Source organism: Podarcis gaigeae (assembly GCF_964106915.1).
Source record: "Podarcis gaigeae genome assembly, chromosome: 5".
NCBI lineage: Eukaryota > Metazoa > Chordata > Lepidosauria > Squamata > Lacertidae > Podarcis > Podarcis gaigeae.
This window is the reverse complement of record NC_139681.1, coordinates 86,902,026-86,922,619: the sequence shown is the minus strand read 5'-3', so window position 1 is coordinate 86,922,619 and position 20,594 is coordinate 86,902,026. Positions and strand designations below refer to the sequence as shown.

At 43.9% G+C, this 20,594-nt stretch overlaps 1 protein-coding gene across 1 annotated transcript in view; it reads right to left on the bottom strand.

The window, feature by feature from the left end:
* FNDC3B (fibronectin type III domain containing 3B) overlaps positions 1 to 20,594 on the bottom strand; it is a 274,382-nt gene that overhangs the window by 69,472 nt on the left and 184,316 nt on the right. Inside the window, exons 7-9 of the mRNA XM_083739234.1 lie at positions 9,919 to 9,977; positions 4,715 to 4,872; positions 2,091 to 2,150 (exon numbers count right to left, since the gene is read on the bottom strand). Coding sequence (XP_083595360.1) covers positions 2,091 to 2,150; positions 4,715 to 4,872; positions 9,919 to 9,977 — 277 coding nt within the window. The remainder of the gene's footprint in view (positions 1 to 2,090; positions 2,151 to 4,714; positions 4,873 to 9,918; positions 9,978 to 20,594) is intronic.

Here is a 20,594-nt window from a genome sequence, read left to right as displayed (position 1 = left end):
TCGCCCTCAATCTAGCACAGGTCCCCAGGAACCTGTTTGGGGATTTAACATATTTTTCGCTCCATAAGACACACTTTTTTTCCTCCTAAAAAGTAAAGGGAAATGTCTGTGCGTCTTATGGAGCGAATGCACTGGATGGCAGAGGGATCCCTCAGCTGCCGCTGCAGTCGTAAGCTGAGGGATGCTTCCACAGCCGGAGCCATGGCTCCCGTCCGTTGCTCGCTGTAAAGCAAGCAGAGCAAGAGCCGCTTTAAAGGAAGAGCTGCACAGAGCGTGTCAGCGGCGCTTGCTCTGCTGGCTTCACAGTGAGCTGGGAGGAGGGGCGGAAGGGGCTCCCGTTTGCCCCTCCTTCCGCCTCGCTGTAAAACAAGCAAAGCATCTGTCCCGGTGTGTCTCCTCCTCTTGCTCCGGCGTTGCCTCGGTTTACAGCGAGGTGGGAGGAGGATGGGAAGCAAAGTGAGAGCTGCGCAAAGCAGGACAAAAGCCATGTAAGCAGCTCTCGCTTTTCTTGCTTTAAAGGAAGAAAAGCGAGAGCCGCTTATACGCTCCGCACAGAATTTTTTCCCTTTGTTTTCCTCCTCTAAAAACCAGGTGCGTCTTAAGGTCAGGTGCGTATTATGAAGCGAAAAAATACAGGTATCTTCTTGCACCCTTCTCTGGGGTCTGGTAGTATTTGGGGAGAACTTGGGCAGTAGCCAACTACATCTTACTCAGAGCAGATCCATTAAATTTAATGAACGGGACTGAGTTAGGCAAATTAATTTCAATGGGTCTACTCCAAGAAAAACTTAGGCATTTCCATAACTGCTTGTTTTTTGCATGTTACGTGACTTTTCACATAACGTAAAAGCCATTTTCTGGAAATCAAGTGGAAGCTCAGGGCTCCTTTCTGTGTCGTTTCCAGGAAAATACCGTTTTGCAACTCCCTTAACTTGGAAAATGGTGGGAGTTTTGTGCTGATAAGGCCTGGGGCAGTATAGCGGCCTGCAGTTCTTTCCCGCCATTTGAAATTTTAGCATGGTGGCATATTAACCAAAAAGCCACATTTCTACAACACAACAAGGTACTGCTGTGTAAAGGGAGGTTGAAATTGGGATGGAAGTACTAGTATTATATATACAGTAAAACTAATGCAATAAACTCCATTTCCGAATGCAGCCTTAATTGACAATCATCCGTTGGTTCCACATTCATTAACTCAAGCATGGAGAAACTCTAGCCCAAAGGCCTAACTGAACCCACCAAGCCTCTTCATTCGGCTGTGAGGCCGCTTGGGCCTAGCCACATCCACGTTTGATGTGGGGCAGGTAAAGACTCAGATGGGCTAAAATGGAGACACTTACTTTGTGTGGGGGTGCTTTTTTTGTGTTTTGTGTTTAATACTCTGCGAAACCATGTGCTGGAATCTCCAGCTGCTGTTGGACTACAAATCCCATCATTCCTAGCTAGCAGGACCAGTTGTAAGGGTGATGGGAATTGTAGTCCCAAAACTGGAGACCCAGGATTGGGTAACCCTGCTCTAACAAGACTGAGGCACAATATTTTTTTGTAAGCAGAAACATCTAGTCTACCTTATTCTTATCACTCAACCATTCTAGAAGCTTTTTAAAGTTTTCCCTTAGAAACAACAATCCAGCAACGGAATGTAAAACAACGAAATAAATCTAAACAGGCAGGGAGAGATTTGGAGCACACAGCCTGTTTAAACATGTGTGGAAAAGGGGTCTTACCCTTGACCTATGTAGTCAAGAGAAAAACAGAACATTTCCAGTATTTTACGTTTACTCACATTACAGTGACCGTCCAAATATTGACAATCCTAGATAACTTTTGTTAATATCTGTAAACTTAGCGATACACTGAGGAACACCAACGATTGGTCAAGCTGGTAGAAGTTGCCAACATTGACTTGGATTATGTCCCAAAAGAGGGGAAAACACGATTCTGTTTTCAAGCACTTACAAAATTAAGCTGGATAATTAAATATCCACATGTAAATGTCAGCAACTATAAAGTCTGGGACAGTCCGCTGCAACATCTATCAACGAATGGATTGAAACTGCAAAATCTACCCAAGCAATGTAGCTCACCTGACATGATATTCCGTTGCTGGCCTAAGATCTTTCAGTTTGTATTCCAATTCTTCTCCACTGAAAAAAGGAAATGAAAAATGGTAACATTCATGCAAAGAGTGCCAATTTACATAAATGTATAGCACACCTTACTTCTAAAGACGTAAAAAAACCAGCCTCATAAGGAAAAGTAGTAATTTCAAGCAGTGCAAAATGCAATTAAGCACAATAGCCCTAATCCCAGGTTTTATTTTCCATAACAGAGTACACCGTAAATATTTCTCTCTTTCTTTTTTTAAGGACAGAGCAACCTCTAATCAATGTCTAACACAGTCCAGGCATGCTCACATTGCTGATTCCAAAAAGAGAAAAATGGTCATCAATGGATCATGGAGGCTAGAGGCCTAAATCAGTCCTACCCCACTCTTCTTTTTGGGTATTCTTGAGTTAATTCTGGCACTGTTTTACAGCTTTTACAAAATATATATTTTGTATGTGTATGCTCATTGTTTCATTCGTTTTGTAAACCTCTCTTAAAGGGCAGTATAAAAATAATATTACTATGCCTCTTGGATACCAGGGAGAGTTTTAAAGCAGTGGAATTTCCACTGGCACACATCAGGGTATGGCAGTAAAGATACTGTATAGTGGTACCTTGGTTCTCAAACTTAATCTGTTCTGTGAGTCCGTTTGACTCCCAAATCAGTTCAAAAACCAAGTTGCAGCTTCCAATTGGCTGCAGGAGCTTCCAGCACTAAATCGGAAGCTGCGGAAGCCGCGCCGGACGTTCAGCTTCTGAAAAACGTTCGCAAACCGGAACACTCACTTCCACATTTGAGGTGTTCAGGAGCCAAGCCATTTGGGAACCAATGTACCACTGTATTTTGGTACAAAATATGGATTGTGTGACTACAGTGACACACTCACAACATGTAACCTATGTTACAAAAGCCAACCCATTGTGCCCAGCCACTATGTTCTAAACTCGTTCTAAGTCCAGAGCACTTGCAATAGTGCACTACGCATTTAAATCAGTGTCATACCGCTTTAAACAGTCGCTGCTTCCCCCAGAGAATCCTGGGAAATGATATATATATCTTTATTGTCATTGTCCCACACTGAACAATGAAACTGAAAATATACATAAAACATTCAAAACCCCCTAAAAACTCTGAAACCCCATTTTAAAATACAATATACTATAGAGACTCCTTATGCTGCGTTTAGAACCAGAATTGCATTTGCGTAGAAACTGTTTCTCAGGCGGCTAGTCCTGGCCTTTATGACCCTGTACCTTCTTCCAGAAGGCAGAAGCTGAAAGAGATCATTTCCGGGGTGCATACTATCCTGAACTATCTCTGCAGCTTTCTTATGGCACCTGGAAGCATAGATTTGATCCAAGGTGGGAAGAGTGCACCCAATTATTCTCTCTGCAGTCTTTACAACCCTGGACAGCATTGTTTTTTCCCTGGTCGTGCAGCTCCCAAACCACACACACAGACCATAAGTTAATGCACTCTCCAAAGTACAATGGTAAAATGCCACCAACAGGTCCTTTGAGAGATTGTTTTTTCGGAGGATTCTCAGAAAATATAACCTCTTCATCAGGTCTTTGCTGTTTTCTCCCCAGGTTAGGTCATCTCTCAACTCTATTCCCAGAAATCGAAACACTGAGACCTGTTCCACGCACTTCCCCTCAAGAATAAGTGGCTGAATATTCAATTTACATTTCCTAATGTCCACAATCATCTCTTTTGTTTTATTCAAGTTAAGGAGTAAGTTATTTTTTCTGCACCACTCCCCCAACTGCTCAACTTCCTTCCTATAGGCCGCCTCCCCCTCTCCAGCCGTGATTAAACCAACCACCGTTGTATCATCTGCAAACTTAATGATCTTATTACTGGGGTATTTGGGGGCACAGTCAGCTGTATATAGCGTATATAAAAGTGGGCGTAGTTGCTTAAAGGCGTTGAAAGTTGTTAGGAGACCCCACTTCCTCCCACAGAGCTACAGTTCCCTTGGAAGAGGGTCTGGCTGTTCAACCAGTCTGGAAATTACAGCTCTGCTGTGGGGGAAGATGGGTTCTTCCAAAACATCTCAGCATCCTTAACAAATTCCAGCCACCAGGATTCTTTGGAGGACGCTGTGACTGTTTAAAGCAGTTCGATGCTGAACTTGACTATACATAGAAAGCCCGCACTTCCACAAGCCCTATTGCTTCCCATATTAAAATTCAGTGACAGCCAAGCTTATGGAAACACTCTCAAAGGCAAAAGGTGAGTTTGTAAATTTCTTTGCTAAATGGCCTCTTTCTAGATGAAATGTCTGGACTACACAGTAGTCGAGCTGGCATGCCACCAATATTCCGCTCTGGAAGTCATTGGGATACACACACACACACACACACACACTTAGCAGACGGCTATTCCAGCTGGTGAACACTATGGAAAAAAACGCTGGGAGGGGAGCTGAAAGGGAGGAGGAAATGGCAAAATGACAACTGTGAAAGTGGAAGGAACATTGTGCTTCACTCTGGAAAAACAGCGATGGCAGCTTCTCCTTACCCTTCCAACCCCAACACCTTAGTTTTATTTATTTATTTAAAAACCATGTAAAAATCTTAGCACTTGCATATTCTCTACCTGTAAATCATTTTGTACTTTCCATCCCTCCCTTTGTCTGATAAGGCAACTTCGTAAATACAGGTATAAGGCAAACCGTTGCTGTGCCTATCCACACTCAGAAGGTCATTTGGAGGAGACCATGTGAGCAAAACTGTCCTCGCCTGGATATCGGAAACCTAGAGAGACAAAAGAAGATGGCGTCAGTGTCAGTGGCGAGATGAATCGTGAGCATGTATGCATAGAAGAGGTGAAGACACCCAACAGCATCACCAAAGATAGAGTGGTGGTACTCAAACCCCAAATAAACTGCCCCTTGCGCTCTACTAGAAACATTTTGTAGCAGAACCAAGCGCTTGCACCTAACCCTAAGCCATGACCGAAGTACACCATTTGCAATATTAAGAGTCACAACCCACCGCCCTTAAAACTAGTGGAAGAAGCTGGGCAGCTATGCTTATCCTACCTCCTCTGTCCCCATCGGCTTTAATGTCTTAGGTGGGGGACTTTCTGCAGTGGGGAGCCTGCCCTGGTTGGGTAGGCTTCTAGAATGCACAAGGAGCCTAGAGGAGTGCCGAAGCTTTCTTCACATAGGAGCACTGCACACAGTCACCCTCCAAATCTTGGAAGCTAGACACAAGTAGCTCAGAACTGCGTTCCCTGAAGGCAGAAGCTCTCCAAGGTTTCAGTCAAGGACTCTCTTCCAGCCTGAAGATGCTGGGACTGAACCTTCTGCTATTGAGGTACGGCCCTTCACTGATGGGGCAGACCAAGCACACTCAACCCCACTTCCTCCTCTACGGTAAATGAATCCTGTGCACAGACACATGCCCGGAAGACGGTTTAGGCAGCGGTTCTCAACCTGTGGGTCCCCAGATGTTGTTGGACTACAACTCCCATCATCCCTGAGCTCTGGCCTTGCTAGCTAGGGGTGATGGGAGTCACAGTTCAACAACATCTGGGGACCCACAGGTTGAGAAAGGCTGGTTTAGGGAGATCTAAGATTAGGATTTCCCATGTTTTTCCTCTGCTAATCAGCAGCCCCATAGGGAGACACGTAACTTTTTCCTCCCATGCCCTCTCTGCTGCTATTAACATGAGGAGGGGGAGGCGACAGGTAGAGAAAGTGGGGCTGCCAAAAATCACTGTCGCCCACATCATGTCTGGTTTTGACCCAGACACACCAAGCATGCGTTTCGTGCCAAGCTCAATCTCTGAGCCCTTTTGCTGAGCCAACAAGGCAGCGATACCGGAGAAATTATTATCCGCAAACGCACTTAATCTTATCCCGCACCAAAACATCTGTAACCCTGAAAAAGGTCCACAAATGACTTTATGATCTTATTTGGAGTCAACTCCTAAAATGAGTTAATAAATCTTGTGGGCCGTGTTTATCAGGCAAAGGAGGAGTTCACGTAGCATTAACATTTTTCTGAGCTTATGTAAAAAAACAAAACCTAAAACTAAAAAAACACACCAAAACCCGGTGATTGCTTCAAACACCTGGAATGATTAAAGCTGACATCGAATTAAGCCAGACGTCTGCAGCAAAAGCTCAATGTCTCGAATGAGACGGTGCAATTAAAATGCCTCAGGGATAAAATGGTAGCCAAGAATAAAATATGTTTACAGCTGAAATAAGCCCCTACACAAAATGTTTGATATCAATTAGGCATTTTATAGGTCAAAATGAGGACAAAAGGCAACCAAATTGGATTGGGGGAGGTTTTTTTTTTATTATTATTATTTTTAAAAGCACAACTGACTAAAAAGAGCACACACCCCCCCACTATTTTGTTTATTATGGACACATGCTTGCATAACTGTTTTGCATAAATTCAGACAAGGACTTGGAACTTCATGTACCATATCCAGCCAATGTTCTGTTGGAATGCTTTCTTTCCTTTATGATTGCTAGCTAGGACACACGTATCCATTTAGAACATATGGCTAAAAACAAAACAAAAAGAACTTTCCTTTTTTTTTTTTTTGGTATCCCTTTATAAACTTTAATAATTTGCACAATCCAGAGAGTAAAACAAATAGCAATTCCTGTGGACGTCCCAGGAAGAAAATCTTGGAAAACAGGGAGGAGGAGGAGAATTTCACACAGGGAGGCAGCAAGTTATGCCGTTTGTTTTCCCAAGAGGTTAAAGCTCTGTTTTCTGAGAGAGGAAGGTGGCACCTCAGATTCCGATGAAATAGAAGGGGGCTGACTTGCACCCTATAGATCAGGGATGTCCAACCGGGCGACCTCGATCGACAGGTCCATCCCTGGGTGACAGTGGTAGATTGCGGGCTCTTTTTCCTATGCGGGGGAAAAAGAGAATCCACATCCATGCCGTCCTGACCTGGGGAGAGTTGGTTGGCTGCCGACGGCCTGCTACGGTGGCGAAAGGCTTCATGGATCCCCGGCTGTGCGATGGTAGACCGTTCCTGGTGGCTGTTCTCTACTTCCCCACAACGGCCCGACCGAAGCTGAACCCCCCTTAAAAAAAAGCTCAACTACTCTGGCTCCTCCCCCCCCCAAAAATGGGTAGATCACTGCCAGTTTTTCATCCCGGGAGTAGATCGCAGTCTCTTGGGAGTTGGGCGTCCTTGCTATAGATCACAGGGACCCTGAGGATCATCAGGTTCAACCTCCTGCAATGCAGGAATATGCAGCTGTCCCATACGGGGATCGATCTTGCAACCTTGGCACCATGCTCTAACCAACTGAGAAACCTGAACCGTAAACCATGGTTCAACCAGTCACCTCCATCTAAAGCTCAAAGGTTTGGGAGGAAGTCTTCTGTGTTGCCCAACATGGTCCTCCACTCCCTTGCAGGCTTGCCTGGGAGACATGGGGAGATCAAGGAATCTAAGCTGGCTTTCTCACAATTCTCCAGAGTGCCTGACAGAGCGATGTTGCAGGGCACTGCGGAAAACGTAACAGGCCAAAAGAACCACCGTGGTTATTTACTGAATTTCTGCGCCGCCCTTCGTCCAAGGATCACAAGGCGGTTTGCAATGTAAAAACACAAAAATACAAACCATGATAACGAACAAAAACAATACCCAGCCCCAATTTTAAAAGACTATAGGTTGTTTTAATTATCCAACGGCCTGGGAGAAGAGGAATGTTTTCACCTGAGTACACAAAGATATGTACTGTAAGGAAGGTGCCAGGGGAGCCTCTCTGGGTAGAGCATTCCACAAGCAGGGAGCCACCACAGAGAAGGCCCGTTCTCGTGTTGCTGCCCACTGGGCCTCTCGTGGAAGAGGCATGCAAAAATGGGCCTCAGACGATGATTGGTTCACATGAGAAGAGGCGGTTCTTTAGGTGCTAGGCAGCTTCATTGGTTTAAACGGAGAGTCAAAATAGATTCCACTGATCCATCTAAGTACCTTGAACTGAGCCAGAAGGTACCAAGCAGTCTATGCTGAATGTAAGTTGACATTTGCTGCAAAACAACCTGTCCGTAAAACTTTACTATATGCACTCTCCATTGGAAACCTTTCCTGTGAAAAGTCCCATCCGGAATGAATGAGAGCTGGACTTATTGCATAGCTTGGATTCATTTCTAACGTAGTTTGTGCCCTAATTAAAATACCACAGGGTCATAAAGTACTATACACCTAGGTTGAGAGAAATGGTTTCTTCTTGCACAGCAAGAACAGAGAATCACAAAAGGCACATTTCTTTGCTTGGGTAATCCAAACTATTCAGTTTGTTATTTCCCAAAAAATACATTCATTTCCCCCTTTAGCCATACAATAGCTAAGTCGGTATCATAAAGACCCCAAATTGCCTGTTGGAAACAATAATCCAAATTAAAATGCCCAGGAATGAAAAAAGTAGATTACAGTTTATTGCACTTTTTTTGGGGGGGGGAGGGGAGAACCCTTCATGATGGAGCTTCAATTCCTTTAAGCAATATGTCCAGCACAAGCTTTCTCAGCTGCCACAGAAACATTTTAATTTCGAGACCCTGATACTGATTGTGTGTGTGCGCGCACATCACATCTCCAAATTTCAACCCACAACTCAGACCTTGCAAAAAAGGGTTGCAATTTTCAAGAAGATGCTCATCTAAGCAGTACTTCAACTATGTCTCTGAAATGCAGAGACCAGCAGGTAGATCAGTAGGCAACATTCACTGGATTTTCCAACTTACTGGTCCTCTAGTCTAATATTCATTAAACAATCACCTTTTCCTTCCTTTGTAATGCCCCACCTTAACCGAAAAACATAGCCAATTAAGCAAAAGAGCAACGAGGCTATTTCTACAGGATTTCAACAGGATTGCTTCTGTAAGGGTCTCCCCCCCCCTCTCTCTCTCTCTCTTTCTCTCTCTCATTTGGACTCGCACACAACAAATACGAGATCATGCATGCAACTACTACCGGCAGGAATTCACGCGCTCACATATGTGCTGAAGTCATCAGCGAAGCACGCTAAGGCCATCTCAGACGAAAGCCCGTAAAAACCTTTCTACCAGACTGCCCTGTTACATAATCTCAGCACGCCACACATGTGAAAGGAAGGCTGGGAATAATGAAAGGAATGCAGCTGTAAACATTTTACATGTTTACGGGGGCTATTTCTGCACATTCGCTTTTTTAAAAAAGCCAGATGACTAACGGTCTGATTGCATGAGCTACAGCGGCAATTGCGTGTTTTAAGATAAGGAGGCACAGCTGCGCCAAAACTGCCGAGATGACCACAAGGATGCTTGAAGGACCTAGTGCAATTCAAACTCCGAAGTGGTGTTAAGATTGCAGCTTTAGCTAACTACTGGATTAAGATGCACTTCTCATACTGAAATTCTCTATTTAAATAGGATATCTTCTTTCAGACAATGCAGACCAGTGCAGAAAGATGGGTGAAAAATATATGAAAGTAGCACAGAACGGAAAAGGGAAAGATTTGTCCGTCCTTAGGCGACTACATCCAAACCTAGACCAGGAGTGTTTTTGCTCTGGTTCAGGGGTCCCTGAGGTCAGTGGCTGGAGCACAGAGCTTCAGCTAGCTAATAAATAATAATAATAATAATAATAATAATAATAATAATAATAATAATAATAAGCAACCCCTACGCTGTGAAATATAAGCTTGTGTGCTACCAATGACATAAACTCCAAAGCTACTTTGCACAAATGTTACACTAGATCTCATCTCCTATCTTCAATTTTGCACTGCTGTGTAATTATTATTTTTCGTCAAATGCCAGCGGATTACATACCTGTGGTTTTTCAATTCCAGAAAGGACATCTTGAACCCTTTTTGTTTCTGTGTCGCATTCTGTGCAGGAAGAAAAAAGAGGACAGAAGTTACAACTTTTGCTTCTGTAGCAAGAGCGTCAACCGAATTTTGAATTCATCCACATGTGAATTCACACAATCGGAGAGATAACGCAGAGGCAATGCTTTAACCATGGATCAAAGGGAGGCACTGTGAACTTCCATGCTTGCTCCCATGCGAATAGTTCCTTCGTCCTCCGGTGCAAACTACAATCACTATTCTAAGGCTCACGCCGAGATCAACTATATTTATTTACTTATTCCAAACCTTTTTAAACTACTTTTCATCGAGAGAATTCCAAAGTGGTGTGTACAGGAAAAAACCTATCACCCCATCATAGAAACACAATATAAAAACCAATGTATTAGAATATCAATATACAGTAAAAAGCAATATGCAGATTAGAAATGGCTGTCAGCTTTAGTCATAGTCAAGAGCTGTTGTTGATGTTATTTCAATTTATTACCTGCCGTTCACCCTAATGTCCTGGGGTGTTTTACAACAATTTAAAACATAACATCGGAAACAGTTTGAAAAACCTACAATTAAAAAAATAACGAAATCACAGAAAATAGGCTGTTTCCTGAAAACATACACCTGAAGTTGTGCATACATTATACACCGGAAGCTGTATGATGATGTTGCCAGACACACCTCTCTAGGGAGGGATTTCCACAATTTGGGGGCTACCACAGAAAATGCCCTCTTCCTAGGCCACCCCCAACCCGAGTGTTTGAAGGCAGCAGAACTACCAGGAGGGCCCCCTCCGCCAATCTTAACATACAAAGTTTTGAAGTTAACCTCAACCAGGATATGAAGCCAGGGTTGAAAGCTTGGTCCCGGTGGAAGGCTATGGCCAATACTGCTCCTCACCTGTAACCAATAAAGTTGTGGCCTTTTTTTAGCCCATTAACCTTAATAATTGTGTCATGTATCATTATTTCCACTGGGGGGGGGACTTGCCATACAAAGCCACTTCCACCCGCGTGATTGGGGGGATTCCCGACCATGTCACCCCCTAGCCAGCCAATCGGCTGGCTCTGGGGGCGTGGCCTGCCCCATTTTAAGCAGGACGCGGCCAGGGATCTCCCTCTTTGCCGCTCCTCAGAGTTTGGTTTCCCCACCCTCCCGCCCTATAAGGTTTTGCCTTTGACCTTGCTATGGACCTTGGTTGGTTGCCGTTGAGGGGCCTGGTAGGAATTTTTCCACTTGGCAAATTGGCACCACCCACTTGGTTTTTGCCTACATCATAGCAAATCGTCACAACTTTCTGGATATTGGTAGTTAGGCATTGGAATATTTCTGTAGTTGGAAGAGGGGAGGTAACGCCATCACCTGCCCCACGTATTGAAGGGTAGTCCGGTAAAGGATTCCGAGGGGCGTGGCCCTGTCCGAAGCATAGGGAGGTGAGGGCCTAAGGCACGCCCCCTATCGGTGACCCCGGGGGAGTTCCTAGTTGATGTGCATCAGAAGCACTCCCCTTACTGGTGGTTAACCCTTCCGGACTTCAAGCGGACAGGCTGAAGTCGGATATAGTCGGTTAGGACCAATGCCTAAGCCAATACCGCTCATCACCGGTAACCAATAAAGATGTGGCCTTTTTGAAGTCCATTAACCTTAATAACTGTGTCATTATTTCCACGGGGATGTGGGGTGGGAACTCGCCACCAAAAGTGCTATCCTGTTCCTCTAACCCTAGGTAAGGAGCAGGGGTGAAAGGAATTTCCTAGGTTCCTCTTAAGAATCAAGAGTATTTCGGCCAAAACCTAGTATGCCCTGAGAGGCGTGGGGGCAGGATTTTGGGCCCTCTAGTTGCTGCTGAACTACATCTCCCATCAACCCCAGCCAGCATGGCCAACAGTCAAGAGTGATGGGAGTTGTAGCCCAGGAGCATCAGAAAGGCCAAAGGTTCTCCACACCCGATCCAGGCCACAGGTAGCAAAAGAACTGTCTTTGCGAAATCTGGAAAACGAACAACTGGGCACAGAATCATGAGCAAGAAAGCAGGTTTAGTAACTCAGTATCAGGAAAGTCCTCAGAATTCAGCTACGAAAGAAGAATTATGAAGCTGTGCATAGTTTCGCCCACGTAAGATCTATAGTTGTCGACCGGGCTGAAAATGCCTTGATCCTGCCATTTGTGGAACCGGAATGCTGGCCTGTTTCCTTTTGCATTCGAACAATCTAGCAGACAAGCCACCTTTCCAGGCACATAGTGGGGGAAGACAACACACTGAGGGACGGCTGAGCATGGCGACACTGTTTTGCTCAGAGACAGGCAGACTATGCTAAACTGGTCTGCCAGCTTCAGACAATTTCCTTTGAAAGGAAGGAACACAGGATGATTATTCAGCCTCTGGCAAAGACTCCAAATGGCATTTGGAGCACAAATATAGCAAGAGTCTTACATATCATTCAGATTCTGCCTACTTTGGTACAGAAGGAAGCCTATCAGATCTTTATGCTCTTGTTTATGGGAATATTCCATAGTAATAATTCTTTCAATCTTGATTATACCACCTACAGTATCTCCCATCCCTTGGATTTGTGCTCCCAATTTTGTTCTCAGCTTGCCCCTTTTCTCTCTCTACTTGAGTTAGCTCAAGCTCAAGGGCAATAAGGCATCACTATTCAACTCATAACAGGAAAGGATATGGTGGTAGCTTGTCCACTTAGTGAATCATTCAGATTGCTATTCATCATTCAGATTACTATTCATAACAAGAATAGTTCAGTTTGAAAAAGAAAATAAAGAACCTGACCAAAAGCAGTGGTTCCCAAGAAAATACTCAGTGCAAATTAATCTTCAAGCGGATCACACTTGACATTGCCTGGCTGCCAAAGATCCTGACACCAAAACGTGGGCGGAAAGCTACAAATCTCTGAAAACCCCAAAGGCCATTCTGACAGTATTTCAAGAATCCAGATCCAAACTATTTGCATTCTTCCAATGAACCACTTAATATGCAAAAACACATTGCAAGTGAAACATGCATGCGTGAAAGGTGCTCCATAGTCTCAAGACTTCAAAACCAATGATGCAGTGCAACTATGAAAGCATGAAAACATTTGGAGCTCTGTATTGATACGACCACAACTGACAATTAACTGCACAATGGGAAACACATGAATTCTGAACAAAATGGATTTTCCAGGAAGAAAGAACCATGTAATAAGAATTCATATTCTGCTCTGGCTCAGTAATGGAGACTCTCTTTGTTAGGTAACAATATTCACTTCAAAATTGTCTTATAGATGTATCTTAACAGTCAAACCACAAGCCACCAAATGTTAAAAAACACCGAATATAACTCAACATAAATGATGTCTTGTAATTATGTAATCATGCAATTATTTAATTAGTTGGAACTGGTGTGGTTTTTTTTTTGTTTTATTTATTGGTTTTGTTTGCATTTGTTAATGATGGGTGAATTTTTGTTTTGTTATCTGGTAATTTTGTTCTGTTATTTTATTGCAACACAATATGCGAAGTGGATTCTTGAATTTTTGTTTTGTCTGTTTTCAGCCATATTTCGAATGGCTACAGGATGGCAAAGTGATTTTTGTCACGTATTTTGTAATTGCTATGGATTGTAAACCAGCTCAAGTACAGTTAATACGGAGAGGCAGTGTGCAAATTTGAAATGATGTGAAGTAACTTAAAACTACTAGACCCACTGGATCTGGCATTTCCTCCTGAAATCTTCAGGGTGGGGGATAATCAAATGCCCCTTTTTTCCCTCACTGCAAAATTCTTTATACTTATTACTTCACCTTAGCTGCCAGAAGCTGAAGCTGAATCATTCTTGACCTTTAATCCTTAACATGTGGACGAGATTTTCTCTCTTTACATTGCTTTATAGCTGGGATTCCTGTCACACTCAGTAATGAGATGAGATAAAAATAAACCCACAAAGCTCAATGAAATTTCATTTCCCTCTCCATGTGGAAAAAGTGACAATTTTCTACAGTAACTAACCCCAGCGTTGACCCTTTTCAAGTCACTGATGACTAGCACACTCCAGCTGAAGCACTGGATAAAAATAGGATATAGGGACTATAAAACAAACATGGCGGTTATTTTAGATATTTAAGGGGTGGGGGAACAGAACTCTAAACATACATTCCCGTGAGGGATGACCGATTGCTGTTATGACTTTGGCAAGGGTCATATTGTTAAGGGCTGAGGCCCAAGAATGGACTACGACGTTGCTGTACCAAAACAGGGTGAAATGGTGGCCAAATATCATTTCTTTGGGAAGGATATAAATGTATAACATAGGCCTCTTCGTCTTCCTTAGGCCCCTTTCATTGACCTGTTGGCCTTCAGAAGTTGTTTGGGCACCCAACTCACATCAGCCAGCATAACGTAATAATTGGGGTGATGGGAGTTGTAATCCAACAACATCTGGAGGGCCACAGGTTCCCCATTCCAGCTTTAAGCTCATGGAATGTTTTTATATTAATTATAAAAATAGGTAAAGGTAAAGGTCCAGTCGTGACCGACTCTGGGGTTGTGGCGCTCATCTCGCTTTACTGGCCGAGGGAGCCGGTGTACAGCTTCCGGGTCATGTGGCCAGCATGACTAAGCCGCTTCTGGCGAACCAGAGCACCTCACGGAAACACTGTTTACCTTCCCACCAGAGCGGTACCTATTTATCTACTTGCACTTTGACGTGCTTTTGAACAGCTAGGTTGGCAGGAGCAGGGGTAGGAGCAGGGACCGAGCAACGGGAGTTCACCCCGTAACGAGGATTTGAACCGCCGACCTTCTGATCAGCAAGGCTCTGTGGTTTAACCCACCGCGCCACCCGCGTACTCACTGGTAAATCAGGCTTTGCTCCCGACCAATGAAATCGAGTGCCAGTTAGGGGGTGGACTTGCCAGCCTAAATTTGGTCCATAACACTTTCGCACATTTCGGGTGCTAACATCCTGCACAAATGACGTATAAATGGTATTGGGAAAGGAGGGAATTGGCATATCTAAATGGGCATGAGACACACTGAAGAGTGAAATAAGAGTGAAATAACCGCCCTGAGACCTGAGGGTACAGGGCAGTATAATTAATTTATTAATAGTACAATTCAATAAATAACAAAAAAGTTTATTATTTATACGCCACCCATTTGACTGGGTTACTCCAGCCACTCTGAGCGCCTTCGAACAAATCAAAAGACGGTAAGACATCAAACATTCAAAACCTCCTTATTCAAAGCCTGTACTGGCCCATTTTCCATGTGGATTAAAACAAACGAAGAAACAAACATATTATCGTTCAAGAAACAAAGCAAAACACTTTGTGTGGTCCGAGGGCTGTACTTTTATTTTTTAAAGCCTTTTAGTAGGTAATAGCTGCTTGGAATGGCCTGAGAAAACAGCTTCTGCTTCCATATGTCCAGCTTTCTTTATTCAATGTCCCCGAAACATTAAATGCTATTGCTCCCTGGGACATTTGCAGACCCATTTTCAACACCTGTGGCTCTAGCTGCTCCCTGGGACTGTTAGCTGTTGGAGGCAGATTGCTTGTGGGATTTGTTGGAGTTCTGATTCCAAAGGAGGTCTATGTTCTGAGCAGGATCAGGTGGGTCTATTTCAGAATTCAGATCCACCATTCCTCAAGCATTCCTAGCACACTGCTCTTCCATGTGCTCTAGAGACCAGAGGCCTAACTCACATTTGTTCTGCAGCCAGGAAGTCCTGTTAGCAGGGTCAAGTCCCAGGTATACATTTATCTGCCTGTTAAAAACTCTATATCCAGCAGAGGTCAGCTGAGAGCTAGGAGGACCCTCTGAAGTGATAACGAAGTGAACCAAGCACCGAAAAGATACTGGAGCAAAGAAAAGATTACACATGACTCCACAAAGGCTTAGAGAAACTAGATGCCCATCAAAGAAACACACCCATGAACCTAACCTTCATAGGACCAGTGAGACAGTTCTGCATTGTTTCCAGATTTGCCTTTTATTATAAAATGCATTTACTCGTGACAAAATGGGAAGTGCAACTATGGAGAAAAGGACAGTGTTAGGGATGGGGTAATCTATCAATTCTGGTTCCTTTCAGTGCCTCATTTTCCCCTTCTTTAGTTTGGCTTTCCAAACTTTTTAATGTTCTTTTATTGACTAGTTTTATGTGCTATTGTTGTAAAATGCTCTGATTTCTCTTTTATGAAAGAGCAGAATATAAATTTTTTTATAAAGAAATAAAACAAATATCAGCTTGCAATGTTCTAAAAAAGGATACCTGAAAATTCATCAGCATTTCAGTATCAATGTATCCTATTACACACATTTTTGCAAGCCGTTTCCCCTATTATTTCCACTAATATATGATTTCTTATGCACACTTTACCCTAGCACATGCAATTCTATACAGTGGTACCTCGGTTTACGAACTTAATCCGTTCCGGAAGTCCGTTCTTAAACCAAAACCGTTCTTAAACCGAGACACACTTTCCTTAATGAGACCTCCCGCCGCCGGTGCCCTTCCTTGTTCGGATTCCGTTCTTAGACTGAGGTAAAGTTCTCAAACCGGGACACTATTTCTGGTTTTGTGGAGTTCGTAAACTGAACCGTTTGTAAACAGGACTGTTCTTAAACCAAGGTACCACTTTGCAGTGGTACCTCGGGTTACAGACGCTCCAGGTTACAGACTCTGCTAACCCAGAAACAATACCTTGGTTAAGAATTTTGCTTCAGGATGAGAACAGAAATCGTATGGCGGTGGAGCAGCATCAGCGGGAGGCCCCATTAGCTAAAGTGGTACCTCAGGTTAAGAACAGTTTCAGGTTTCAGGTTATGAACGGACCTCCAGAAGTTCTTAACCCGACGTACCACTGTACATATGACTTGACCAGAAGAACTACATTGCAAAATTTGGAGAACTGCAAATTTTGAAGGAAGGCTGCTTTTTTTAGTTTCGCACCAAGTGCGAATTAGCCTGGAACGACTTTAAATGGCCTCCCCATCCTTATCAGCAGCTGATAAACCAGTGTGCCAATATTTTACAGGACTGGCACAGTCATCGGATATTAGACATAAGCCACAAGCCACAGGACTGTGTGATGAACTTCCTGTGGCCAGCATAACTTTTCTTTTTTAAAATCACAAAGAGCAACTCTGTGCAATGCATGGGGAATCACTTACAACCCTTTCAAAAAGTGCTTGCTGCAAGGCACCAGCATTCTTGAACTAAGCCAGAGTTTCCCAAACTTGGGTCTCCAGCTGTTTTTGGACTACAACTCCCATCATCCCTAGCTAGCAGGACCAGTGGTCAGGGATGGTGGGAGTTGTAGTCCAAAAACAACTGGAGACCCGAACAAGGATGGAAGACTGAAGAAACCCCAACTAAAGAATCATGGCAAGAAAAATTGAAGGACTATGCAGAACTGGCAAAACTGACATATAAGCTATGGGACAAGGATAACTGTGACTTTAAAGATGAATGGGAACCCTTTACAAAGTATTTGAAGACGCAACAAAGTGAACTGAACTCCTTGGCTGGCTCTGAATAAACATTCACAAACTATTTATTGATAATAATCAGCTAAATAGTTTGAGGATCTATACAACTTTGTAACATGCAGAAATCAGCATTCTCAGAGAAATCAAAGAATGGAACTGAGGGAAGTCGGGGGGGTGGAGGTGGGTGGGTTTTGTGTGGGAGGGAGGAAAAATGGGGAAAAAATAAGGATGATATGTTTCTGGATAACATGTTTTGTTATGTCCTTTCAGTTCAGAATCTATATTGTCTATACTGAGTGACATCAGCTCTTCTGGCTCCGAGATGCAGATCTTGCTTGGTGTTACCTGTAGAAACCAGGAACTGAATCTGGAGCTCTTTCCAGGCATAGCATGTGCTCAGGAGTCCCTCCCTTCTGCACTACCATGCTAACTTACCAAAGGAAGAATAGTGGTCTGCCTATCTGTGCGTGATTTATTTTTTGCATTTATACCACACACACACACACCCATTTTCTTCTTCCAAGGAGCTCAAAGTGGTGTGCATTGTTCTCCTCCCACCTGCCTTATCCTCACAACAACCCTGTGAAGATGAAGAAGAAGAAGAAGAGGAGGAGAACTCAAGTCTAGCTAAGCACATCTAAGCTTTTTGGGGGACGCCAAATGGAGTGCTCCATGTTAAAACACTGTTAAAGCTGTAGCACATTCCATTATGGGCACCAACGTCCCAATACCAAAAGAATAAATTACATTGAACCCCACGTAGGCCACACCTCTAACTGCAAACTGTGCAGGTTCCCTGCAAAAGCAACAACAGAATCCTACACAGAGCGCATTTGGTTCCTGGAAAGAAAAATTCAAATCCAGTGTTATGTCAATACAGGAACCCCGTGACTCCAACAGGAATCAAATCTAGGGAGCAAGGAAGACGAAGAAGAATTGCAATAATTTAAGCAGTAACTTTCATTTCTCCATTCCCTGCTAAGATAAACGTGGCAAAACTGAGTTCAGATGAATGCGTATGATGAAGGAAGGCACAGGAAAGGTGAACGCTGGTGTCTCTTAGCAGTGTTGGCTCTCAGCAAAGCCTCAAAAATAAATGAAGCCGCCTAGAACCTTGCGCTGATTTGTCACGTTTCTTGGTTTTAAAGCTTCTTTTTACGAACCAGATGGGTTTTTACGAGGCCTATAGGATGCCTACACGCTGGCCTGGATCAACAACAAACAGAAAAGGATTATTACCCAAAGTCCTGCAAGCTGAGTTGCTCTGTTGCTAATAGTTCCTCCTCCGCCACCCCATCAAATTCCCTGCATTGCAGGCGGGCGGCATCAGGAATGGGGAAAGATCCCACCTGTTGTCTTAACGCTCAGAGGGGTAGAAAAGTACAAAAACTTTGGCAAGCCACGCAGACAGGGCCAATTCTCAAAAACACAGCAAACATAAAATGGTTCTCACAATGGTGGCCCCTCGTGCCAATTAAGAGGCAAGAAGGAACTTTCCCTCAATGCCAAGTTGAGTAGGTTTCTAAAGGGCGGGCGGGGATGAGAAGGAAGCAGGATTCGGGTTAATGACTGTGGCATCTGATTTGTCTGCATTTTTACCACCTGTCTAATCTGAAGCATTCGGGATCTTTCCAGTTTTCCCGTGTATGCATGGTGAGAAAGGAGATGCCAGAGCAGTTTCTTGTATCCAGATCTGGGAACTGCATTGTACAGCGATAATAATAATAATAATAATAATAATAATAATAATAATAATAATAATAATTGTATATGCTGCCCATCTAACTGGGTTGCCCCAGTCACTCTGGCAGGGTCCCGACAAAAAATAGTAAAAATGCAATAAATCCCCACTGATTTTATCTGAATTGACTTTCAGCTATGTGCGTTGAGGATCATAGAGGAATCACAGAACTGTAGTGTCGGAAGGGACCACCAGGGTAATTCTAGTCCAACCCTCACAGCTCAAGAACATGAGCCAATGGCTTGAAAACGATGTTATGCTGAGCCCTGGAGATCCTCGGAAGCATACCAGAGGCCTTTCGATGGAGGGTACAAGGGATGTGATGTAAAAGGCAACAACTCCCCCCCCCACACACACACGCAGGCACAAAATCAGTTCAGGGATAGCTCAGTTGGTTAGAGCATGGGGCTGATAAAGTCAAGGTTTCACTGCTTTAAAGCCAACCGTCCCCAACCCGGCATTTCGGTGTACCGCTTCCACCAGTCCCAGCCTACACTGGCAACTTTCGGGGCTGATGGGAGTTAACAGTCCAAAATGTCTGGACGATGCCAGGTTATGGAAGGCTGTTTTAAGGCGTTTCCCCCTATTCGCTTCTGGAATCAAGAGCTGAGCGGCTAGTGGTGAATTCCTTAAAGTTGCAAAACATAGCAAAGCCAATCGGGATTTCACTTTTCAGACTCCACCAAACCATGTTGCCTATGTATCTGACAGGGACAGAGACATGCATGACTGCACCGTCACATGCTGTTTGGCTGTGAGGAGATTAGCTAGTGACAGATGAAGACTGCCTGCCTATCTGTACTGATTCTGTCCTGCAGCCATAGCAAAGACTGTAGGAAAAGTTTCAGGCATGCCTCTGCCTGAGTGAGAGGAGCGCCTTCAAGTAGGCTCCAGAATCTTCTGCAATGTTGTGAAGTTTAGATCTGCAGGAGTTTGTCAACAGACAAAAGCATGTGGCACAGGGACTCTGAGGCCAGAAATCTCGAAAACCTCCAGCATGGGGAATTAACAGTGCCAGAGTGAGGCACACATGGAAAGAAGAGTTTGTTAGAAGGTTCAGCTACGCAATGTCTCTGCGCTTCTTCGGGGCAGAACACGCATACTGCTTATTGCACCCTCGCAGAAATCCTTTATGAAAGTAAGGATGAGCTTCCATGCAAACAATAAACAGACGGTGGGTGAAGTAAATGTATTACAAACCAAAGTTTCAAGTTCCCACGAGGAGGAACGGTTCTCATGTTTGCTCCGAGAGCAGCTGTGTTATGCAAATTGTTTGAATTGCAAGCCCAAAACCTAATTAAAATATCTCCACTGTAAACGCGGCTTAAGGGCTTCTCTCCGCCTGCCTGCCCCCCCCCGACTCCTTCACAGCAAAGACGGAAAAGGTCCAGCTAGACACTTAGCAGCCTGGC